Source organism: Octopus sinensis, linkage group LG5 (genome assembly GCF_006345805.1).
Source record: "Octopus sinensis linkage group LG5, ASM634580v1, whole genome shotgun sequence".
In the NCBI taxonomy this organism is placed as follows: domain Eukaryota; kingdom Metazoa; phylum Mollusca; class Cephalopoda; order Octopoda; family Octopodidae; genus Octopus; species Octopus sinensis.
The window spans coordinates 81,390,868-81,418,742 of NC_043001.1; the positions used below are offsets into that span (position 1 = coordinate 81,390,868).

The 27,875-nt window shown below is 35.3% G+C and overlaps 1 protein-coding gene across 6 annotated transcripts in view; it reads left to right on the plus strand.

Moving 5' to 3' along the window:
- The window catches only part of LOC115212037 (plexin-A1), a 695,010-nt gene that overhangs the window by 651,266 nt on the left and 15,869 nt on the right, over positions 1-27,875 (plus strand). For 4 of the 6 annotated variants that reach the window (XM_036502774.1, XM_036502773.1, XM_036502772.1 and 1 more), the window contains 5 exons: positions 4,387-4,533; positions 6,102-6,261; positions 17,542-17,666; positions 23,226-23,319; positions 25,289-25,401. In XM_036502774.1, the coding sequence (XP_036358667.1) occupies positions 4,387-4,533; positions 6,102-6,261; positions 17,542-17,666; positions 23,226-23,319; positions 25,289-25,401 (639 nt within the window). The remainder of the gene's footprint in view (positions 1-4,386; positions 4,534-6,101; positions 6,262-17,541; positions 17,667-23,225; positions 23,320-25,288; positions 25,402-27,875) is intronic. The other 2 variants (XM_036502775.1, XM_036502776.1) reach the window with 2 other exon arrangements.

The window sequence follows — 27,875 nt, forward strand, 5'->3', positions numbered from 1 at the left end:
ATTTCATTTGGCTTGATGAATCTTCTGAAGCATAGCATATCACCAAAGGTCTCAATCACTTATCACTTCCATGAGGCTCAATTAAATTTCAGAACCCGAAGTTTTGAACAGCAATATATATGAGGTGAGGCACATGTCTTTCCAAAGCAAATTAGAGACATAATCATTGTATTTAATTTATCTTTTATCTTTTTACTTGTTTCAGTCGTTAGACTGTGGCCATGCTGGGGCACTGATTTGAAGAATTTTTAGTTGAATGTGTCAACTCCAGTACTTTATATTTTTAAAGCCTGAAACTTATTCTAGCAGTCTGTTTTGCTAAACCACTAAGTTACAGGGACATAAACATGCCAACACTGGTTGTCAAGCAGTAGTAGGGGAGGGCAAAGGCATGCACACACTCACACACTCATATACGATGGACCATTTTTAGTTTTCATTTCCCAAATCTACTCACAAGGCTTTGGTTGGCTCATGGCTATAATAGAAGTCATTTTCCCAAAGTGCCACACAGTGGGACTGAACCCTTAACCATGTAGTTGAGAAGTAAGCTTCTTACAACAGAGCCACTTTTCCATACTTGCATAAGTCAGGTGGAATTTATTGAGGCAAATTTCCTATAATTAGGTGCTCCTCCTGTCACTAACCTTCACCTGTTTCCAAGTAAGGTAATATTCCCCATGACCAGACATGTTTTCATGGAAGATTGAAAATAAAGGACACCGCTTGTATGACGGTGACATTCATTTACAACTATTACCTGAAGTCAAGGCAACCAGACAGTAACATAGACACATACATACACTTGATGTTTGTCTCATCTCATCAGATGATAGTCATCTCACATTCAACCTGATTGTTCTGATTTGCTTTCATCTATGCATTTGCATAGATATGACTTTTCAGCTATACACCCATTGCCATAGAACATTATGAAAGATAAAACAGGTCAAGAAATGAAATGATAGTGAGACATCTGTATGTCATTGGATTTAAGTGATAAAATCTTTAAGACATTTCAACCATGCTCTATCAACATAGTAGGTTCCAATGACAAGCATTGCAAGATGGCTGGCATTATTTTGACTGCAAGTTTTATGACAGAGCATCTTTCTCCTAGAAGAGCTGTCTTTCCTATACCTTTGTCAAAAATGACAAGAGTCTTCTCCAGGGTCGGATTAAGACCCATCGAGGCCCTAAGCACTTAAAAGATTTTGGTGCCCCCATAAAGGCTTATGTAATTCAAAATTTAAACAATAACAAACCATAAAATAAATTTTTATTTTTCAAAATGAAACAAAACATTAAGAGGGAAAATAATGTTTATTTTTGTATACTTCCACTTCATTAATAGAGGACTGTGCCGGAAAACCCTTATTTTTGCTGTTCCAAGCAATCAAAGTTTTCTCCTACATTTTAGAATTGCAAAGTCTTTGCTCAGATCCTCAAAATTAATCTTAGGTAACACATCTGCATCTATACTTAGAAATAAAGGCATCCTGAATATTATTTTAGCAACTTTAAAGTGATTTCTTTTGTACCATAAACTATTTACCATTTCTGTGGTGCCCCTCCTTCCCTTGATGCCCTAAGCACGTGCTTATTTTATTTAATGGTTAATCCAGCGCTGGTCTTCTCTACTCCTGAGAAATTTACCCTGGCAGATGCTACTGTTCCTGGTCAAAACAGACCAAGGAGTAATGGTAACTAAGGGTGACACCATGCTCCCCACAACTCCAGAACTCCTGGATTGAAGCCTCACCACTGGATGCATTTTAATGTCATACCCAGGACACACACACACACTCATTTGTATACACATGACAGGCTCCTTTCAGTTTCTGTCTGCCAAATCCACCTACAAGGCATTAGTTTGCTCAGGGTTATAGCAGAAGACACTTGCTCAGGGTACCACCCAGTGAGACTGAACCTAGAACCATGTGGGAGGGAAGCAACATGCTTACCACACAGCCATGTCATGAAATGATTGCAGGCTTGGTTTTCGACTGCACTGGTACCACTAGTGCAAAGGATTAGTGTTAACTGATTTAATCCATATTAGTACATAACTGGTATAAGTCAAGGAAGCCTTTCTGTGGTTCAAATCACCCTCAAATTGACATTGAACTATCACAAACTTATAAAAGGAAAATATTACCATCTGGATTGATCTTTGTAAAAGCCTAAAGGGATGAAGGGTGAAAACAGCACCATCAGGATTTATTTTTGGTAGTATGAGGTACATCTAGTTGCTGTTACTACTTATACTGCTACCACCACTAAGGAGCTAAGGAGTAGGACTTGGTGGAGGAAGAGGAGGTAAAAGCAAGTCTGTGTGTGACTGCATATCCACATGAAGAAATGAAACAATGTATGTATGTGTGCATCTGGATAAATGAGTAAAAGTACATGTGTATGTCAACACACACACACACACACACACACACACACACAAAGACTGATGTACATATACATCAGCAAGCTAAGAATAAAAAAATATATATATAAAACAATGACAGACACAATATGGCAGATATTTCTATATTTTATGAGAAAAAGGAGCAGTCTGTCCCCACTTTTTAGGGAGAATAAGGAGTAGTCTAGGCAGATGCATAAGGGATTGAAGAGGAGAATCACTCCCCCCCCCTAATAGGGGAGGAGGTACCTGAAGGAGTGAGGGTATGCACAGGAAGAATACTATTAGCATTCCTTTCTTTTCAAAGAAAGGGGAGAAAGGCTACAACTAGAGACAAGAATAATAAAACAGAATTGCAATCTCCTCCTCATCCTCCTCTCCCTCCTCTTCTATACATCTAAATCTTTAAGGGACAGACTTGTTATATTTTCTTTGTATTTTATGTCTTTCAGACGGGGAGTTTGGGATAGGAAGAGGCTGCAAAGGAAGAAAAGCTGAGGAACAGCTTCATAGAGGGGGACACACACACACACACACACACACACACACACACACACACACATACAAAACATATGTGTATGTGTATATGTAGATGCAGAGAGATGGACAAACAGATGCCAGGGCAGAAAGATAAAGGAATAGTCAGGCAGTTGATATTTAGATAAATAGATTGAGATATATTGAAAGAGTCAGCCAGCCATATTGAGAGGTACTGAAGTAGGGGAACAGTTTGTAAAGTATATCTATCTATCTATCTGTCTGCCTGCAAATATATGTATGCATGTGTGTATATACAAATGCACGCATGATGTATGGCTTAGCTGGTCAAAACTTTGAAGTCACTGCCAACAACATTGTTATTTAAGAATAATAAATATGTACTCTACAAAAGTACAGAGCAACTCATCAGATTAATATAAAATTGTTTTTATTATAACTGAACATGAAAACAAACATTAATGTGTGTGTGCGTGTAGATATATATATATGTATATATATATATATATTATTTGTTTTTATGTATATAAGTACAGGCATGACTGTGGTAACAAACTTGCTTCCCAACCACATGGTCTTAAGGTTCAATTCCATTGCATAGCACCTTCTACTACAGCCCCAAACTAACCAAAGTTTTGCATGTGGATTTGGGAGACAGAAGCTGAAAGAAGCCCAGCTTGGCACAACCTTTGCCAGCTCTTGTCAAACCATCCAACTCATGGAAAAGACGTTAAATAATTATGGTGTGTGTGTGTGTTACTGTCTCCTTACCTTGACTTCATGCCATACTTATAAACAAATCTCATCATCCTGCAATAGTGGCCTTTTGTTTCTAATCTCCTGTGAAAACATGTCTGGTGTTGGGTGAAGGTTGGCAACAAGAATGGCATCTGTCTACAGAAAATCTGTCGCCACAAATTCTCTCCAACCCATGTAAGCTTGGGAAAGTGGATGTTAAACAATGATGATGCTCTCTGTCTGTCTGTCTCTCTCTCTCTCTCTCTCTCTCCATATATATATATACATACCTCACACACACGTACACACATATATTTCATGTGCTGGAGACACATGAAAAGCACCCGTGCCAGTGAGACATAACTGGCATTTGGTACGCTCTGTGGAGTGGCTGGCATTAGGAAGGTCATCCAATTGTAGAAACCAAGCCAAAACAGACTGGAACTTGATGCAGCTCTCTGGCTTCCCTGTTCCATTCAAACTGCCTGACCCATTCCAGTATGGAGAACAGACACTATGATGATGATGGTAATGGTGATGGTGGATGCAGGCATGGCTGTATGATTAAGAAGTTTGTTTCCCAACCATACGCTTTCAAGTTCAGTCAGAATGCACAACACTTTCAGCAAGTCTTCTAATTATAATTCTGGGCCAACCACAAACATAAAATAAGTTGACAAAGATTCCATGAATTTCTGGGTTTAACGTTTCCCTCTTTCTCTCTTTCTTTGTAGGACTGTGCCGGAAAACCCTTATTTTTGCTGTTCCAAGCAATCAAGCATCAGGTATCAAAAGGCCCCGTTGATGCTATCTCCAGTGAAGCTAAGTACTCCCTGAGTGAAGACAAACTGATTCGTCAGCAGATAGATTTCCGCACGCTGGTGAGTACATCCAATCTATCTTTCCTTTTTACTTTCTCATTAGAAGTACCTTAACTTAGATAAGAGAAATAACATTGTGTAAGTAGCATGTGTTGTTGTACAAACCAGGTGATATTTGATTCACACTTAGTAGCTGACTGAACTTATCAACTTGTAAGATAACAAGTGCTCTTTCTTAAGCTTCTACATCAGTATTTCTCAACCACTTTTTTAACTCTGGACCCTTTTGATTCTTATTTTACTTGGATGGACCCACCATTCGATTTTTAAAAAGTCAGTATATATAATGAAATATTATTAGAAATTGCTAAGATAATTTGTGAATTGGTCATGTATAACAAGTTTATTGCAGATAAATTTTAACAAACAAAATCTTATATGGACCCCAAAGGGCCATATGGACCCCAAAGGGCTATATGGACTCCAGTTGAGGACCACTGTTCTAGATAATGGTTTTCTTACATCTGATGATGAGTGTAAGAATCTGTAAGGGTAGAAATGGTATTGCTTGTTTAACCCTTGCAATACTAACATTCCTGAAACCTGCCCAGGTTATATGATACAAACTTTCTGATTTAAAATGATCTAAATTTAAACCTTCCATAAAAATCTTGTCATGTTCCAAACACCAGCTAATGACAAAGTTGTTTTATTGAATTCTTTGTTATTTTCTAAATTAATTGAAACAATAGCGGTGTATTTAAACAGAAATGTGGTAGCAAATGGGTTAAACATGAATTCTAATCTTTCTAAGTTTTTAGCAGAATATTCACTCTTACATGCTAGTGTGTTGTACAACTTAGTGAAAGATCTATTTGTCTTTTATATTTGAGACAAACTGTGTGCCAAACTCTACTCAAAACCATTCAGTGCTGCTACATCTTTTACAATTGTTTGTGCTGTGTCACCATCCAGCCAGTATAGTAAAAACTTTGGCCAAAACTTCCTTTCCAGAAGAGTAACCATCTTGGAGAGGTGTGGTCTGAAAGCAATGTAGCCAGAATTAGACTAAGGTGATAATTTTGGAGGGGAACTTTAGCATTGCTAAAGTGATTCTCTTTCAGAATGACGAATATAACGTAATATAAATATTGAACTAACATTGTAATTTCAAAACGTATTAACTTCAGTTTGCTCAGGGTATTTAGTTATATTCTTTTATGTCCCAAGTTCAAATTCCACTAGGTTTGATTTTTTTTCTTTGCTTTTCATTTTAATCAATTCATAGGGCTAATTAAAATAGGTATCATTAACCCTTTAGCATTCAGAATACTCTGTTGAATTTATTTACATTGTCTTGAATTAATCATGCATAACCTCAAAGCTTCAAAATTTCGATGATGTAGGATCAGTGTGACAGACAGGATTTTGCTGGTTTGAACATAAAACAGGTAAGATATTTGGGTTGGATGTGACCAATGGAATGCTAAAGAGATAAAATAGGTACTATTAATGTTCTAGTGTTATTGCTATACACTGTACTCCTTATAAATTTATCTTCAAATGCCAGTGTCTAAATGTGTTTGCATATATTTATTCATATCTTTCTTTCTCTTATATATTCACAGACAATAAATGTGTGTGACACAGAGCAGTTTAGCCAACCATATGTTCCAGTCAAAGTACTCGACTGTGACACCATCACACATGTCAAGGAGAAAATCATGGATGCCATCTACAAGAATGCTCCATTTAGTAGACGGCCACCCATAGAGAGCTTAGACCTTGGTAAGTGACATTCTTAGTGATGGATGAAACAATTCCATCAGCATAACTATATATAACCAAGTTTGTTCACTTTAGAAGTTTTAAGAGAATTGTTGTCTGTTCCCTCTTTATCTTGTCCAACTTCCTTTCTAAAGCATTTTGTTTTTAAGTGATTACCAAGAGATTTTGCAAAAATAATCCAGTAAAATTTCAATACTTTCAATTCCACAGCTGAATCCAACACTCATAGTTTCTGTTCCATGAAATTACTGTAACCTCTTTAGTATTCACATTGTTTTGAATTAATAATACATTATTTATTTCATAGCTTCAAGATTTCAGTGATGTAATTTGTTTATTTTTAGAATGACATTGTAAGGTGATCATAAACTGCATCTGGCCAGCTTAAACATAAGTCATATAGAATATTTTAGCTGGACATGGTCAGTTTAAATCAGTAATTCTTAAACCTTTGTGTTTTTTTTGTTACTGATAGACCCCTTTGATTCCTATGTTACTCAGATGGTCCCCCTAAGCCATTCAATGTTTAAAAAGTCCTCTTTTTGTAATTAAATATCATTAGGAAGTGTATTAAAAAGAAACTTTTAAAATATTTTGTGTATTGTAGAATTTCTTGCTTGTTGATTTTAATAACAAAAAAAAAAATGTCTTGACATATACATCTGGATCCCATATCAAAGTTGGACCTGATTGTTTTAAATATTGGTTTCAAATTTTGGTACAAAGCCATCAAGTTTGATGTGGGGGCGGTAAATCAATTAAGCTAACTTAGGCAGAATTAGAACTCAGAACATGAAGAAGAAGAAAGAAATATCACTAAGCATTTTGCCCAGCATGCTAATGATTCTACCAGCTCACTATTTTAGATTGCTTTAAATAATACATGATTTAAACCAGCTATATCCAGCTCAAAACATGCTGCCTGTTTTACATTCAAACTAGCCGAATCCAGCCCCTCACACTTAAACTACAGTATCATTCTTGAAAAAAAGCAACTGTATCATTGAAATCTCAAAGCTACAAGATAATATATGGTTAATTCATAACAATGTGGGTAAATAAGCATTTATAATTTGATAGCTGAAAGGTCAATGGACAAAAAACTTTTTATCCTGAACATGCCCTTCTCAAATTGGAGTTTGTTTGCATTTTTATGCCATCAAATACACTATTTATATTTATCGTTTCAAGCTTGCAATCTTAAAGTAAAAAAAAAATCTTCAATTAGAAAATTTGGTCTTGTAAAAGAAAACAAATTTTGATGTATCTATTCTATCAGACATTTTGCTCCAAATGATAGAATTTTGAGTGTTGTTGTCTCTCTGGTTTTGAAAATATTGGAACAAGAAATATCTTTCAAACAAAGGTGACAGAACTGAAGGAGAGAATAGTCAGACATAATGATTTAATAATGATATTAATAGTTAAAGTAGCTTAAGATTACAAGTTCAAACCAGAGCAAGGTTCTGTTTTTTTTTTTTTTTATCCCTACAAGGATTATAAAAATAAATAACAGTAATGTTTCAGGTTCAGTTCTAGTTGTCTGATATTACTCTGGGTCTCTGTACCTAATTGAAAGATATCGATATATGTCAAAATTTCATTTTTGTTTTTGTTCTTGTTGTTTTCTTTTTTCTTTTCAGGATGAATTTTTATTGTTGTTTGTTTTACCTTACTGTGTATAATTAGACCCTAAATAAGGGGTCAGTATTATCATACCAAATGCTAGAAAAATCAATATTATTTAATAACATGAGAACTTTTTAAAATTTTTTTCTGTAATTGAGTGAGCTTACGTCTTCAGAATTTGAATTCTATTTGTCATGTTTGTTAACATGTAACCTTAGAAACTCATTCAATTCTTAATTATAAATCTTCCACAAACAAAATAACAATTGATTATGATGATGATGATGAGCAGCAGAAGAGAGAGCACAAGAAAAGGAAGATTTTTTTTTTGTTTTGCAATAGTGTATTAAGACAATGAATTAGATAGAAAGTCATTATAAAATGTGAGATAAGGGTTTCAAACCTTATCCACCCTACAATGTTGCTTCAAATTTCATTAGAGCAACACTACCACTACAACCAACTCGACCACCACCAATTATGATCATAATAATAATAATGATAATAATAATCCTTTCTACTACAGGCACAAGGCTTGAAATTTAGGGGAAGGGGTTAAGTCGATTATGTCAACCCCAGTACTCAATTGGTACTTAATTTATTGATCCTGAAAGGACGAAAGGCAAAGTTGACCTTGGCAGAATTTGAACTCAGAACATAGTAACAGGTGAAATACTGCTAAGCATTTCATCCGGCATGCTAACAATTCTGCCAGTTCACCACCTTTATAATAATAATGATGATGATGATGATGAATTCAAATTTTGGCTGAAGGTCAGCAGTTTTGGAGAAGGGGATAAGTCTTAATGTTCAACTGGTGCTTGTTTGATCTACCCCAAAGGGATAAAAAGCAAAGTTGACCTCAGTGGAATTTGAACTCAGAATGTAAAGACGGATGAAATGTCACTGAGCATTTTGCCCAGCATGCTAACAATTCTCCCAGCTTGCCACTTTGATCATCATAATAATCCTTTCAACTATAGACCCGAAATTTTGGAAGTGTGGGGAGAATCAGTTACATCGAACTCAGTGTTTGACTGGTATTTATTTTATTACCCACCCTAAAAAAAGGAAAAGCCAAGTTGACTCTGGTGACATTTGAACTCAGAATGTAAAGCCAGAAGAAATGCTGTTAAGCGTTTTGTCCAGCATGCTAACGATTCCACCAGCTCACTACCCTGATAATGATAATGATTATAATAATTATTCTTTCTAACTTTTAGCACAGGGCCAGCTATTTTGAGGGAAAAGGGAAAGTCAACTACATCAACCCCAGTGCAAGCTTGCCACTTTATAATTCTTTCTAGTATAAACACAAGGCCAGAAATTTTGAGGGTGGAGGCTAATCAATTACATCACTCCCAGTGCTCAAGTGATACCTATCTTAATGACCCTGAAAGTATGGAAGGCAGAGTTGACCTTAGTAGAATTTGAACCAGAAGAATGCCACTAAGCATTTTGTCCTGTATATTGACAAATCTGCTAGTTCACCAATAACAATAATATTAATAATAATATAAATTTAAAAAATTTTTAGTCCCTTTACTTTGAAAACCTTGTATTTATAAATGAACACATTTGTGTGCCTGCACAAACATACACACTCATGCATAAACACACACAGAATGTGAGAGTACTTTATAGCAAGAGGAAGTGAATACAGATCAGAGAGTTTATTTATTTATTCCTTGATAATTAAATCTTTTCACTATTCCTTTCACTAGAAAGCTTAATTTTCTAGTTAAGCTCTGTGTGTGTATGTATGCTTGCACACACACACTTGTGTGTTTCCACTAGTGATACCTCTGTCATCCCAAGGACTACCTGTCATCATGCCTATTACAGTCAGCTCTTGTAACATCACCACCACCACCACTATGATCTAACATGTGTTGCAGCTTGATATAAGAGAGAGCAGACAGTGTGTGTGTGTGTGAGAGAGAGAGAGAGAGTGATACTACTGAACGATGTAGCTTGGTTAAAGGGTAGCTATGAACTGGGATTTAAATGGATTATTGTTAATCTTTATCAGTGGAAGGATTACTTCCATTTCTTAAGAATGTTCAATCTGAGACACACAAGTGCTTCCATCATTCATGTGTGTGTGTGTGTGTATAAATGTGTATATATACATATACAACTACAAACACAAAACACATTCACTCCCATCACTCTGTGTGCTTTCTCATACTTCTATCCATTTTTCTACTTCCTTGTACATCTGCCCTCATTCCTCACAGGTGTTTTGCTTCCCAGAAAATACCATGTTAAATGAATAATAGAACACATGAGGAAAACAGGTTTCATGCTGAGATCCAAAGTTGTCCCAATAACTTGCCCAAATAACACTTCCATATAGTTTTTAAACATACATACGCATAGGAGTGGCTGTGTGGTAAGTAGCTTGCTTACAGACCACATGGTATGGTTCCGGGTTCAGTCCCACTGCGTGACACCTTGGGCAAGTGTCTTCTACTATAGCCTTGGGCCAAGGCTATAGTAGCCTTGTGAGTGGATTTGGTAGATGGAAACTGAAAGAAGCCCATCGTATATATGTATGTGTGTGTATATGTTTGTGTGTCTTTGTTTGTCCTCCCAACATCACTTGAAAACTGATGCTGGTGTGTTTATGTCCCCGTAACTTAGCAGTTCGGCAAAAGAGACCGATAGAATAAGTACTAGACTTACAAAGAATAAGTCCTGGGATTGATTTTCTCAACTAAAGGCGGTGCTCCAGCATAGCCATAGTCAAATGACTGAAACAAGTAAAAGAGTATACATAATAATAATACTTTTTAGAAACTAGATCTTGAAGAATTTAATTGTGCATTATTATTGGCTGGATAAGGCTAGATTAAATGCTAAAGGGTTGACCAGCTCAATAAACTCCTTTGCATCTAACTAACCCTATCTTCATTGCTGTATGAAGAGGTTTTGGTCATTGCTATATGAAGAAGTTTAGTGTGTGACAGAGATGCTACAAGTACAGTCACAGCAAGCTTGTTTTTTGAGCTTGGTTTGTTGTAGCTTTTGACTAAAACCTTTCAGTAATCATAAATCTAATGCCACAGCAAATTTGAGTGTGCTTATGGCTAACTGAATTATATATTCTACAGATTAAAATGTCTTTCGGAAGAGAGTCATAGTAAGAAATGAAATAGGGCAAGTGCAGAGACTTGTGGGTGTGTCCTAATCAATTTTTTTTTTTTTTGTTCTCAAAAGAAGATCTGAGATATCCACCTCCCTATCATCTTCAATACACGATCACACATTCTTTATTCATCCATCTATCTACTTAACTGCCCACATTCACCCATACAAAGATCACCTCTTCACCCACTTACTGTGTCCGCTTTATTTTTAATCCCATTCCCTTTTAAATAGTTTGTATGTGTGTGTGATCACCAGTTATTCAAACTATGATTGAATAACTATGAATATATTCACATGAAACCTCTGGTATTGGACTATTGAATTCTATTAATCCACTCATGCAAGTTAAGAACTCATTTTTCCTGTTAGTCACCAATGTGTGTATATATATATATATATATATATATATATATATATATATATACATATATATATGTGTGTGTGTGTGTGTATATGTATGTGTGTATATATTGCATATATATGTGTATGTATGTATACATATGCATATATGTACAATATATAGGTATAGATTATGTGTTTATATATATGTGTGTACGCTATATATATGTATGAATACACATAAGTATGTGTGTCTACCATCAACCATAATTCAAACTCCAATTCAATAACTGTGAACATATCCACATGAAACTTGTGGTATTGAACTATTGAATTCAATTCTGTTAAATGAAATTGTTCCTCCACCCATGTGGTATTAAGGACTCATTTTTTCCATTTAGTCACTTATGTGTGTGTGTGTGTTTATATGTATGTATGTATGTATGTATATATGTATACACACACTCAAAAACATGAATACATACACATACATACAAATATAATTTATGAGTTTATATTTTTTTCTATTTTTTTCTTTTACTTTGCGAGGAAAACAGTGAATATGTAGTCTTCTTAGTATAGCTTTTAAGGATTGTGTGTGTGTGTGCTTCAGCTTCACTTTTATTCTGAAGGTCTTTGAAAAAGAGAATTCTAAAAATATTACAAAATCCTTTATTCCAAAATATTGGTAAACCTATAAATTCCAAAATGCTAAATCCTCTCAGAACCTTGTGTTTGATTTTATAGCATTTTGTCAAAAGAAAAATATTAATTTGTAACAGCAGCAGCAGCAGAAGTAGTAGTAGTATTTCTAGTGTTGATGTTGTTGCAAATTTTATTACTTTTTTCTTATTATTTTTAATAATATACAAACAGGCATGGCCAAGTGGTTAAGAAACTTACCTTACAACCATCTAGTTTCGAGTTCAGTCCCACTGCACAGCATTTTGGGCAAGTGTATTTTACTATAGCCTTGTCTACTATGTAGTAGACAGAAATTGAAAGAAGCCAGCCATTTATATATATATATATATATATATATATATAATTTGTTTGGTATTCATGTGCATTTTCATTCAATGGTTGCTTTCAAATCAGGGACTGTTGCAGGTTTCATAGCATAGACTTTGTCTTTTAGGTATCCCCATAATAAATAAATCTAGTGGTGTGATGTCAGGTGAACATGGAGGCTATTCAATGAAACCCATTCATCCAATCCACCTGTTTGACAAGATCTCATCAAGGAAAGATTTAACATCATGATGGTAGTGTGGGGGTGCCCCATCTTACTGAAACTCCTCATCTTCAAAGTCTTCTTTAATGCTTGGCATGATAGACTGTTGTAGCAAGTTCATGTAAACAGGACCATTCACACTAGCATCAAAAAAGAATGGTCCAATTAATCCTCATGGTGATAAGCCACACCACACTGTAACTTCCGGTCGGTAAATAACAAGGGCGTTCCACCATAACATGCAGGTTTTCAGGTCCCCAGTAGGTGCAATTGTTGTGGTTAATTAATCCATTTAATTTGAATGTGTCCTCCACACTCCACACAAACTTTTTTGGAAAGTGTGCATCTTCTGCACGTAGTGCCAAGTACCACTTGCACTACTGCACTCTTCGGTCTGGATCATCATCATTAATAGTATGGACTAATCTTGGAACATAGCTTTTCCATTGACAATGCTTCAAAGTGCATTGGACAGACGATTTTGAAATACCTACCCCATGACTTGCTTGCTGCACAAATTTTCTTGGACTTGGGTGATATGTTTCAGTACTCCTGCTTGCTTTGTAAGGGTTGTCAATGCTCGTGGTCTTCTGGAATGCTTCTCATGGACATTCTGAATAGTTCCATCAGCTTCAAAATCATCTCTAGTTCAAGTGATATAATTCTCATTAGTGGATCTGTCTGAAACTCCCTCCTAAACAGTCCTTGCACTTCAACTGCGTTTTCACACTTCCAGTAGCATTTTGGAATGAATTTCCATTGTTCAAAGCTTAGTCTGACTGCCATCTTTAATTCCAGTGGGTTTAATCTGGAAAGAAAAACGTCGAGTTATCAGCTGTTGAAGTGTGTATACATTTTTTTGGGACACCCTATATATGTATGTATGTGTGTGTGTGTGTGTGTGTGTGTGTGTGTGTATGTATGTATATATGTATGTATGTATAGCAATAGAAGTAGCCCTAGAACAAAATCTTTATCTATATGACATCCTTAACTTATGTGTATTGTTGAAAAGGCAGAAGCTGCAGTTTTCATCTGTGTGGAAGCATGTTGTGTGTGTGTGTGTGTGTGTGTGTGTGTGTGTGTGCGTGTTCACCCTACCACCACCATTTAACAACCATTGTTGCTTTGTTTATGTCTCCACAGCTTAGCTGGTTGGCAAAAGAGTCCGATAGAATAATGACCAAACTTAAAACAAAATTCTGGTAATTTGTTTGGCTAAAACCCTTCAGGGCTGCAACCATCAAGACCTTGCCTCTTTAATAGAAAGAATCATTATTAGAGCAGTAAACTGGCAGAATGATTAGAACATCCAGAAAGTTGCTTTATGGAGTCAATAAAATGAAGAAACAGTCCTGTACTAGGTTCAATGTAATCAAGTTGATCCCTTACCTTAAAATTGTTGGCCTTGTGCCAAAAGTTAGAAAAAGGTGGAAGAATCATTAGCATACCAAACAAAATGCTTAGCAGCATTTCATCCAAATTTACATTCTGGATTTAAATTCACTGAAGTCTAATTTGTCTTTTATCCTTTCAGGGTCCGTAAAATAAATACTAGTCAAGTATAGGGATCAATGTAATTGACTACCCCACCCCTAATAAATCTCAAGCTTTGTACCTATTGCAGAAAGAATCATTACTACTACTACTACTACTACTATTATTATTATTATTACTAAAGTGGAGAGCTGACAGAATCATTAGCATGCCAGGCGAAATACTGAGTGGTATTTCATCTGCTATGTTCTGAGTTCAAATTCCACCAAGGTCAACTTTGTCTTTCATCCTTTCAGGCTCAATGAAATAAGTACCAGTCGAGTACTGGGATCAGTGTGGTTGACTGTCCCCCTCCCCCAAATATCAGGCCTTGTGCCTGTAGTAGAAATTATTATTATTATTATTATTAATAAGGCAGCCTATTGGCAATGTTGTTAACACACCAGGCAAAATGCTTAGCAGCATTTTGTCCATCTCTATGTTCCGAGTTCAAATTCCACTGAGGTCAACTTTTCCTTTCATCCTTTCAAGGTCAATAAATTGAGTACCAGTGAAACACTAGGGTCTATATTATCGATTAACTCTCTCTCCACAACTTTCAGGCCCTGTGCCTATAATAGAAATGAATTTTTTTATTACTGAGGTGTCAAGCTGGTAGAATCATTACCCACTTAGCATATTGTCCATCTTTGCATTCTGAGTTCAAATTCCAACAAGGAACTATGCCTTTGATCCTTTCAGAGTACCAGTTGTGTACTGGAGGGTCAATGTAATTGACTAGCCTCCTCCCCCAAAATTTTAGCCCTTTTGCCCATAGTAGAAAGAGTTACTCTGGTTGTTGTTATTCATGAAACAGTAGAGCACATTTGTTATGGTATGAAGTTAGATTTTTCAGTTTTATAGCTTCAGCTCTTACACTGGATAGACTCGGTCTTACACTGCTGCAAGATCAATAAAGTCATTGCTATACATCAGTGCTCCGCAATCTTTTTCCCTTGCAGTACACTTATATTCTTTTTAAATAGAAATATAACTACAAGTATAGCGAAAAAATTTATCATCAGGTTACACTGTGGCACACCAGTGTGCCGTGGCATACTGGCTGCAGAGCACTGCTATAGATAGATACTAGTAATGCAGATTTACAGAAAGACAAAAAGCCTTGTGTTTAACCAAAATAAGTTTTTGCCTTCATTTATTTCTTCATCATCATCATCATTATCATTATTAGGATTAGTGATTATTATTTTGGCTATTATTACAAAAACTGTAAGAACACTATATTGACAGATAGTATTTTATTCATAGTGATACAGAGACAAAGATACACATTCTTAATATTTTTCTCTCTCACATACTCACACACACACCCATACACACGGCTGCATATAATATCACACACACACACACACACACTCATGGCTGCATATAATGTCACACACATATGACTGCATATAATATATTACACACACACACACACACACAAGCATCTTAAAATTAAATAGACACTCCCCTTTCATTATATACTTTTACCTGTGCAGACACTTTGAGCCTTAAAACATATGCACATTGCATTTTGTTTCTAGAAATAAATCTTTCATGAACGATGGTGTCTATTTACTTTTGATATGTCTCAGTGTGTGTGTGTGTGTGTATGTATATACACACACACACATTTCACTTAGGTGTGACTTATACACAGGGCAAAGCTAAAACTATGAAGGGAAATAATTTTGCACCAAGATTTAACACTAAATTAGGGGTGTGAATTACATACAAGTAATTAGTGTAAGATACACACCCATAAATACAACCTTGGCAGTATATTCTCATGTACACACAGCTTGCTCCTTCTCTTTCACACTCTCTACTTTTCTTCTCTACTGACTCTCTCCACTTCTATCTCCATTTCATTCACTCTCTCTCTCTCTCATATATCTGCTCAAATCCCAATTTGTCTCTGCTCTTGCTTTTAATCTCTCTCTCTGCTCTTTCTCTCTTTTCCTCACAACACTTTCTATCTTCCATCTATCTGTTTTTCTCCTCTCCCCTCCTCTTTTTTCTTTTTTTCTCAACCTATAGGTGACTATCTAAAACAATTTCAAAGACATGTTCCATCAATCCACAATAATTCTTTAGATCTATTCTCAATCGGACAAAGTTAGTTCCATAGATAAGGCAGTCAAAATCATAAATCAAAAATTGAATGAAGACCATCAAATCAACATCTATTCACCCAACATATTATATATATATATATATATATATATATATATATATATATTGTCATTTCCCTCCTTCCTTTATATCATGGAGATATTATGAAAATGGCCTAGGTAGTGTTACTAATATAGCTTCTATGCTCTTCTGTTGCCTGCAGTAAATGCACTATCAATGTATATACACACATGCACAGCTGAATATATGTGTATTTTATTTTTACATCTGTACATCTTTATTCATCTGTGTGTGTATGTGTACACACACACAAAAATTTGAAATGTATATATATGTATATGGAGACATGTTAATATATAGATATGTTATATATGTATAAAGAAAGATATAGATATATTGGCAGAGGTACATAATATAAATATATATATTATATAATATATAAATATGTTTATTATATATATATAAATATATTTTATATAATATAAATACATATATATTATATAATATATAAATATATATTTATATCTATTATATAATATATAAATATATATTTATATCTATTATATAATATATATATATTATGTACATTATATATGTAGTATGGTACCTCAATATATTAGATTGGAGGCATTTTTTTAAATGTCTTGTTCACAGGAGTTATCTCCCTTTGTGTGTAACTCTTCCAAATGGAAATACAGTAACACTTGATGGAGGAAGGAAAGGTGTAGCATCAAAAGAAAAAAATATTAGCCCAGCATACAGACTGCCTTCATCTTTTCCACTTTCGACCTTTGGCTTACAGAATATGTCTCAATAACCACTGATCTGATGCTAACAATTTCCTTTTCCCTTAATGCTGCTACTACTACTACTACTACTACTACTATTCCTATCTATCTATGGCCATTTCTCTTATTAATGTCACTGCTGATACTTCTACTACTACTACTACTACCACTGCTGCTGCTGTTTTTGTTGCCAATGAGATTTGCTGCTGCTGTTCCAAATATTTCTGCTGCTGCTGTTGTTGCTGCTGTATGGTGCAGAAGAAACATTTCTGTTATTACTCATTGGCAACTTTCTACTTCATACAAGCATTAAAAAAAAATAATAAAAATAATAATGATATTCATTCGACAAAACCCGACCTCGCTTTCACACCCCTCTGGCAAACTGTGACCGTAAGTGAGTGCATTTTTTTCTTAACGTTCAGCTTGTCTGATAAAAGGTTTCTGTTTACCTATTGACAGTCTTATTTGCTCAACCTCCAGAATGGCGTTCAACCCCCAACGAGATCCTCATCCTCAATGATGAAGACAGCACCTCAAAGATCGAGGGTGACCTCAAACGACTCAATTCACTCGCGCACTACAAGGTAAAACCCATACTCACTGCATGTCCCTTTCATCCGACTTCGTTGCTCCTCTTCATCTACATAACAAAAAAAAAAAAGAGTGTGTATGTCTAACACAGAGGAATGTATGTAGTTTTCGGGAGCAAGAAAGACCCAGGAAAACTTCAAGATTGATGCCACCAGCTCGGATATAGTATAAATATCCACCCCACCCACTTTTCGCATCTATTTAGAGATGTTTTCTTTTATATTGTCTTGACGTTGTTGTTTTGGGGGTTGCTTGAATTATGTCCCCTACCTTCATCTATTTTTATCTGGAATGGTAATGACTGAAGAATGCTGGCGCTGTTGTTCTTGTTGTATATGGATCAATTCAATGTTATTGTTGTTGTTCTTTTTGTTTGTTTGTTCTTCATTTTTTTTTTTTTTGGTATTTGTCTTCCTTCTGCATGACATTAAGAATTACCTCAGGTGTTCTTCTTTTTGCATAAAAGCCTTGCTGAATTTGTCAAAATGTTTTAGAAAAATAATACAGCTTTAACCATATTGTCAAGTGAATGACTACTTGATGAGGAACTGGCATGAATTTAGGATAAGATCCGATCAGAGAGAACTTTTCAACTGCCTAACTGACTGGCTGTTTATGTCACTGACCTATCAACTAATCTACTGTGAGACTGTCTAAAACCAGGAATACAATAAGGTGATTGGTTGACAGAACAGTTGATCTAGTAACTTGACCCTGTTGATACGAACCCGTCATCTAAGGTTGCCCCTAGTTCTTCAATATAAATTCTCAGTTTTAAAGTGATCTGTATTAGAACCTGCCATCAAAATTTTAAGTATATATTCCAAACACCAGCTTAATAATGACATTTCATTAAATTTTACATTATTTTCAAAATTAACTGAAACAAAGTGAGAATATTTCAACTGAAATCTGGTAAAAAAAAAAAAAGGGTTTAAAATTATCGAAATCAAAACTTTGGATTAAAATTTTGTGTTGGTTTTTGTTACAAATGACAGTTATTTTACTAAATTCTCCCTTATTTTCAAAATTAATTGAATCAAAGGCAGAAAAATAAGACATGGAGCTGAAATTGATTGACCATCACTGTAGATGAATACTAAATAGTCAGTAAGGTCACATATTCACTGACCAACTATGTAGCAGCTTCTACATTCAATTGAGTTATGTGACTGATTTGTTCATTAGCTGATTAGCTCTGTGACTGAGTATTGAACCAATTTAGTCACAGAAGTTAGAACAATAAGTTGATTGACCAGTTGAGAAAATGACTTATTTTTCAGCTTGACCAACACATAAAATACCAAATATAGAATAAGTAAAATAATAATACAACTAGTTGAAGAATTCAACAACTATTATCATACACTGCTTTTGTTTCAACTGATTCTGAAAATAATGAAGAATTTACTAGGATATCTTTACCACTCTTAAGTATTTGGAACATAAATTAACATGAAATGTTCCTAAAAGATTTCCATTTAGATCACTTTAATCTTTTTGTTACCATATTTCTGTTGAAATACAGTTTGTTTCAATTAATTTTTAAAATAATGAATTTAATAAAGTTAACTTTGTTGTTGAGAAGCTGCTGCTTGAAACATAAATTAACACAAAATTTTGATGGAAATTTCTATTTAAATTACTTTGAAACAGAAAGCTCTTAAGGCCTCGGGTGGGTAGGACAGATTGGCCTTAGATTTTTTTATATCTTTTCAAACTTACCTTAACTAAGGGGTAGAAATAACTGAAAGCTTTATATAGATAATGTTCAGTTCAGTGTTAGATGCGTGCGTGTATGTGGTAACAAGGATTACAAACTTATTCCTAGGGAAATCATACTGCCAAATGAACCCTTTTAGGAGGGCTTTGTTTATTCTAATGACTTTATGTTCATATAGACTTCAAACTTTGCACACACACACGCACACACATACCATGTTTCAATTTTTCCCATCATATTCTTATGTTAGTGTTGAAAATGTACAAACATACATATGTATATACATAGACACACACTGAATTTTCTTTTGAAATCTTTGATCAATAATTTGCAAGGTATTTTGTGTGTGTATGCATATATATATCTATATATATAAAGCTCGATTATAGAATTTTAAATATATATGTATAGTTTCTCTGTATATGGTATAGTTTTGTGTGTATGTGCATGTGTGCATGCACATGTCCGTATGCTGTATTGCATCCTTCCATCCAGTCATCTTCTCTGCTCACTATTCTTAAGAGGGTTGTTGGGGTAGAGGCCTCAGTGCACCTCCTCCATAGGGCCCTATCTAAGCAACCAGCATTGAACTCTCTGGCTGGATTCCCAAGAGTAGCCAACTGAGGCTATGAATATTATCCAACCATTTCATTCTTGATCTTCCTCTGGATCTAATGCTGGCTGACTCAGCTTGAAGAATCCATCTTGCTGATTCTTTTTTGTGACATTTTAATCACATCTTCATAGTATTGGAATTGTGATCTCTCATTGGAGAGATCACAGTTTGATATGGAGAAACTCCCTAAACACCAAGGTGTATTACTTATGAATATTTTCCATGAATTTTATTCATCTCCAAAAGGCTAAACTGTATAATCTTTTAGAAATTTTGTTAGTTTCATTTTCAAACCTTTAGAATTTAAAAGTTTTCTCCCTTATATACATACATATATACATATGATATACATGTATTATATACATGTTATATGCATGTATATAAAATGTATGTGTATCTCAACAATTGTATGTACTAAATCTGTGCACACACATGAACATTTATGAGAATAACATACTCAAGGTGCATCCTCTTCTCTGTCATTTTCTGCAAAAATGGATCCGCTTTATGCCATATCAATGAATTCTGAGTCAACTGCCTGACAATGGTTTCCATACAGTAGATAGTTGAAAAGAATCAATCATATGTCCAATTTAAAATATCATCACACTCTTTAGAAACCGTAACAAGAGAGGTATTTGCTGCTTTTGAATAGATTTCATTTTGACATAGGGGATTTTAATTAAAATTCTAATAAGTGAGCCATTATCATTAGTTTGCTCAAGTTTCTTTGCATCAGCTCTGCTAAGATCTGAACAACCATTATTACAAGATATATGAATTATCTCTGTTATCTAAAGACTTTATGTGGATTTATAAACCAGATAACTCCAAACATAGACTGTATTTAATTCAGAATCTCAATAGGAATGAATTTGTGGATTAAAAGCCTGAGATAAAAGAGGGAGCATGAGATTATCTGTCACAATAATTTAATAAGTTTATGCTTAATCATTGTGGAGAGAGCCCTGATTCACTCACCCCCACACCTCGTTTCTTTTTTAAACTATTTTTCACATCTATTAGCATGTGTTGCATGATCATGTTCTTTACTTTTCTTGTTGGTACATTAGCTCTCTCTCTCTCTCTCTCTCTCTCTCTCTCTCTCTCTGACTGCCCCACCCCTGTACATTTTGGATACTTTCCTGTATCTGCTCCCTCACATTGATACAGTAACACACACACATTAAACAAGTGTTATCCTACAAGTAGTGGCTTTTGTTTCCAACCTGCATGCAAATATGTCCGGCCATGAGAAAATATTACCTTGCTTAGAAAATAGGTGAGAGTTGGCAACCGGAAAGGCATCCAGCCACAGAAAATCTGCCTCAAAAATTCAATCAATTCCATCTTACCCATGCAAGCATGGAAATGTGGACATGCTGATACATATATATATATATATATATATATATATATGTATGTATGTATGTATGTATGTATGTATACTATGGCCATGCTGGGGCACTGCCTTGAAAAGTCTAGACAAACAAATCAACCCCAATATTTGTTTATTTTTTTTTGAGTCTGGTACTTATTCTATCAGTCTTCTTTTGCTAAGCTGCTGAGTTACAGCTACATATGCTAGCCAACACTGGTTCTCAAGCAGTGTGGGGACAAACATAATCACAAAGACACACACGTGTGTGTGTATATGTACATATATATATATATTATATATATATATATAATATATATATATATAAATACACCACAGCATTCCATATAGTTTCTGTCTACCAAATTCATTGAAAAAGTATTGGTCAGACCTTTTGCAAGCTGCTGTGCTGCAAGATTGAACATGAAACCATGTGGTTGCAAAGTGAGCTTCTTAACCACACAACATGGACCTGATCTATTTATATACATAGACTTGATCTATTTACACATGTTGATCCTATCCTTTATGCTGTCTCCCTTTCTCACTCATACACTCTCATTCTCATTGTTCCCTCCCCCTTTCGTACACAGCAATTTTTGTTAAGACCCTCTCCTCCCCCACACATAATACTCCTTTCTCTCACCAAACACTCTACTGTGTTTGAATTATGCAATAGAAACAACTCTAGAGTAAAATTTTTATATAACCTACTTACAATATGTGTGTCATTGAAATGCCAAAGCTGCAGTTTTCTGTCCAGAGAAAAATCCCTTTATAGACATAATGTGTTAAAAATCACAATATACTTCAGAACCAAGTGAAATGAAATTTTCTAGAAGTGACCATGAGAGTGACAGATATGTATTTCATTGTTGTTGTGTCTGATCAATATCATGTACTCATGTCACTTCTGAAATGAAATCAAATCAGCATGACTGAAGTACACAGAGATAATGCATACACTATACATTAGTTTGCAAAAGTGCCACCCAAGCAGAATAAAATTCAAATTATGCAATAGAAGCAGTTTGGTGATAAAAACTTTATCCATATAATATACTTAATGTATGGTTGTCGTTAAAAAAGCCAGAAGCAGCAGGTTTTCAACCAGGAAAAATCAATTGTTTAAAAAAAAGCATTAAACTTTAAAGCAAGATACAGATTTTATTCCTGAGCCACCATTGCAAACCAGCTTGTAGTCTATATACTATTTCTGCATACTTCAGATTGGCTGATTCAATCTTGTTTCAGAAGTGACATGAGTGTGTGCCATTGGACAAGCAACAACATTGGTGAATATGGGATCATTCACTTAAGTAATCACTTCTAGGGTGATTTTGTTTCATCTAACTCTGAAGGATATTACATTTTTTTAACATACTACATTTATCAAGGAATTTTTCCCAGATGAAAAACTGCAGCTTCTGGCTTTTCAATGATACATATACGTTGAGCATGTTACATAAATAAAGATTATTCTACCATGTTCTTACATACAAACTGTATTTCTTTCTTTACTTTTCTTTTCAACTAGCTCTTCCAAAATCACTTTTGATGATTTTGCTATTTGAATAGCCTTGTGGTTTTTGTTGTGATATGTTGTGACTCTCTGATATATGTAATGTAACACCCTAAAAACTTCCAATTGACTTGTTGCCCAATCCTCCTCACTATTTTTATTTACTTATTTATTTATTTGGCATGACGCTTTTCTCTCTGTACTATTCTCCACTCCATCACTGTCCCATGTATCTAAACCATCTCTAATTTTTGGCATATTTCAATTTTAATTAAAATGTTCCTTTTCTATTATTTCTATCTGGATTATGTAGGTCAATGATGGCGCTTATATGGCACTTAGGAAGAAACAAACTCCTGTAAACACTGGACCCCCTCTACAAGAAAAGCCAACCTTTTATAAATATGGTAAGAAATCAAAGACTTCTCTCTCTCTCTCTCATTTATTTCTCTTTTGTCTTTTAGTTATTTCTGTCATTAGGTTGCAACAATGCTGGGGTACCACCTTGGAAGCTTTTAGTCAAACAAGTCTTATTTTGTTGCTCCCTTTTACTGAACTGCTAAGCTCATTGACTGTGACTGTCAAATGGTGGGGTAGGCTTTCATATAGTTTCTTTGGGTTTTCACACATTTTCTGTCTACCAAATTCATTCACAAGGCATTGTTTGGCCCAAGTCTACAGTAGAACTAACTTGCCCCTAGGTGCCATGCAGTGAGACTGAACCCAAAACCACATAGTTGCAAAGGGAGTTTCTTATCCACACAGCCATGTCTATTTATATATATCCTTTTATCTGTTTCAGTCATTTAACTGTGGCCATGCTGGAGCACCACCTTTAGTTGAACAAATTGACCCCTAGTAAAAAGCACCATCTGTTCGTGGCTGTTTGCCAGCTCTGTCTGGCACCTGTGCGGGTGGCACGTAAAAAGCACCCACTACACTCACGGAGTGGTTGGCGTTAGGAAGGGCATCCAGCCGTAGAAACACTGCCAGATCTGACTAGGCCTGATGAAGCCTTCTGGCTTCACAGACCCCAGTTGAACCGTCCAACCCATGCTAGCATGGAAAACGGACGCTAAACGATGATGATGATGATGATGGGCTCTTTTGCTGAACCACTAAGTTACGGGATTTAAACATACCAACATTAGTTGTCAAGCAATGGTGGGGGGGACACACAAACGCATACATATATATATATATATATGATAGGCTTCTTTCAGTTTCCGTCTACCACATCCACTCACTAGGCTTTGATCGGCCCAAAGCTATAGTAGAAGACACTTGTCGAAGGTGCCACACAGTGGGACTGAATCCAGAACCATGTGGTTGGTAAGCAAGCTACTTACCACACAGCCACTCCTGTGCCTATATATATATATATATTGATTTTCTCCATGTATTTTTAGTTTAAATATATGATATAATTTATTATTCTAGAGTCAGGCTAAGTGGCAGAGACTGTCTGAATTAAAATTAGCCCATAGTAATGAGTGTCAGGGACAAAATTAACTTATGGTAATTCCTTGGATGATTTAAAAAAAAAAAATTTTTTGCTGGGTGAAAAGTATATCTTATATATCATCAAAAGTAAGAGCCTGCTATAGCTAAGATACTTTTGTAACATTTGCATCCACCATTATGTTGTGAGTTCAAATTCCGCTGAGGTTGATTTCACCTTACATCCTTTTGGAAATCAATAAAATGAGTATCAGTGAAGTACTTCCACAAAATTGCTGGGCTTGTGCCAAAATTTGAAACCAGTATTACATGCTTTAATGCACTAAAAATGTTTTACCCTGAATATACGCCACTGACATTGTTTGTTCCTATTTCGAGCCATGCTTGGCTTATAAGGGCCAGTTTCCTGGTTTCCTTGGCGTATAGGCTCCCCACCTGGACAGGACGCCAGTCCGTTGCAGGTGAGCTGCAAGATGCAGGAGGAAAGAATGAGAAGAAGTTTGCCATTACCTTCTGCCGGAGCCGTGTGGAGCTTAGGTGTTTTGCTCATAAACACACATATCACCCGGTCTGAGATTCAAGCCCACGATCCCTTGACTGCGAGTCCACTGCTCTAACCACTAGGCCATATGCCTCCACACCACTGACATTGGAGTGCATTTAATATGCCCAAGTGCCTTTCATGCCATCAGATACAGTAAATCTGAAATTTTGCAAGAGTTACAAAGCATTCTTTGATCGGCTAATGATATGTATGCCAGTGTAGCCACATGTGTCAACATTTTCTTCTCTTCACCCAACATTGTTTTGAAAATCCATATCTTTTATTTATGTCATTATATCTTTTCTTTTATCTTTTATTCTGACCAGTCAGCAATACTTTTTTTTATAATTGTTTACTTTTACATTTTCCAGAACGTTTAATTTCAGAAAATTCTCTCTACACCCGTAGCCCATCTTTAGGTCGTACTGTCAATTCTAGTGGTATACCTAATGATGGAGAAAACAATATACGCAAATATCATTTGGTGAGTAACTCTCATTGCCTTTACTTTTATACTCATGTACAAAACCCCTTTCATTTTGAGCCCCAATCTGATGTAACTCTAAAGTAATTTCTCTTCTGTAAATCATTTTCTTCAATGTTTAAGCTCTAACTCTAACAGCATCAGAGCTAAGTATATTCAGTTCCGTACATGTGGACTTGTGACACAAGAACTGGGTTAACTCATTTTCTATAAATGAATGGGAAAATTTACCTTTTAATTTTCACTTATTTCAGTCATTGGACTTTGGCCATGCTGGAGCACTGACTTGCAGGGTTTAGTAAAAAAAATTATGACAGTACTTAATTGTAAATCTAGTACTTATTCTGTTGGTCTCTTTTGCTGAACCACTAAGTTACGGGAATGTAAACTTAACAACACTAGGTGTCAAATGATGGGTATGTGAATAAACACAGACACACACACACACAACCAATTCCACTCATAAGGCTTTAGTCAGCCAAGCTCTATGTAGAAGATACATGCCTAAGGTGCCACACAGTGGGACTTGAACCCAAGACTACATGCTTAAGAAACAAGGTTCTCAAACCCAAAGCTCTCATATTTCAGAATTCTCCACAATTCATACGATGTCATACACACATTTTATTTTTACTGGCCAATAGAAAGAGGTTGTAAGAACTGATTTGCATGTATTTATTATGTTACCTCACCAGCTAAAATTTAATCAGTACTAGAAAGGTTGACAGGGTTTCACACCTTACAAATGCAATACTTAAAGTTCATACCTTTAACTTGCAATCTCTTCATGTTCTTGTATTAAACAAAAAGCATGAGGCCCTAATAGCAGTTCAATGAAAACCTGAAAGAAAATTTACTGAAATAACTACCAAAAATGTTGCACAACTAAATACAATAATAATGCAGAAAAAAAAGGCATTGGTGTGTGCAGATAAATTTTATTCCGTATAAATTTTAAAAATCAACTCATAAATAAATGAAACCCTCATATCCATCACTGTACACACACACACAGAGTCACATATCTGTGTATGTATTTATGTATCTTTGAAGATAATCAAACCAAATTTTCATCATTTCAAGCCACTTGCCCAATTAGTTTTTCTGCCAAATTTGGTGATAATTTATTCAGCTGCTTTCAGTAATTTTGCAAACACACAGACAAAGATGAACGCCTACAATACCCTGCTTTCGCTTACGCACACAGGGTATTAATAATAATAATAATAATATAATAATAATAATAATAATAATAATAATAAATCCCCTGATGTAGTACCAGGCAGTCACTCTTATGATTTCTGATCTTAACTGATTGCAAGTATTAGCAGGTACATGTTTTGTCTTAGTATAAAAGATGGGATACAGCAAATATTCTGCTCAATATCACAGATTTGCTTGTCAGTTGCTCGACCTTAACCAGTTGAGCATGTCCTTTACTAGCTGACAATATGTGCATTTCTGATCATGAGTAGGGGTAGTGGAGACACATCATAATCATGTGTGGAGAGGGATTTTTGGGGGTTTGAAAAATTCACACCTGGAAACATGAGTAATTCGTTCATCATCCTTAAACAACATTTATTCAAGGACCTTTTGGGATGGGCTACTCAACCATAATATATTGCCACTTCTGCTGCAACAGTGTAGCCTCAGCTTGTTCAGTTAGAGAAAACCCATGAAGCAGAGCAATCAAACCAATGAAATGAGAAAGTCACCATTTTCAGATATTTCTATCTTTACTTAATTGAAGTTAATTTCTCATTTAACCCTTTGATTGCTCTGTCTATGCTTATTTATTCACATCGTTTTGAATTAATCATACATTATCTCATTGCTTTGAGATTTCAACGATGTTGTTGTTTATTTTCAGATGACATTTTAGAATAGGTATGAGAGGCTAGATGTGGCCAGTTTGAAGCAGATGGAATATTAGAGCTGGATATTGTCAGTTTAACTGAAATTTAATAGCAGCATTTAAAAGATTACATAGATCCTTTTATAGTTGAAAACATCATCAGCTACAGAGAGGACTCCCCACCCTCATTAAATGAAAATATTTCAAAGCAGACATCGGTGTGCAACACAGTCCTCTTGGCTTCTTGGATCCTGTCAAACTATCCAATCCATGCCAGTTAGAAAGATAGAATATAAAGTAATCATTATCCATTCCTGAGTAGATAAAATAAATATTGATTAAGTACTGGAGTCAATGCAGTCGATTACATCTTTCTTCAAAATATCTGGTCTAGTGCTGTCTTTATGCTCTGAACTCAAATTCTACTGAGGTTGACTTTGCGTTGAATCCTTTTGGGAGTCAATGAAATAAGCACCAGTCGAGCACTGGTGTCAGTATAATTGACTAGCTCCCTCCTCCAAAATTTCAGGCCTTGAGCTTATTGTAGAAAGAATCACTTTTGTAAGCTGGCAGAATTAGTAGAGCATCAGGAACAAAATGTGTCAGCCCTTAACAT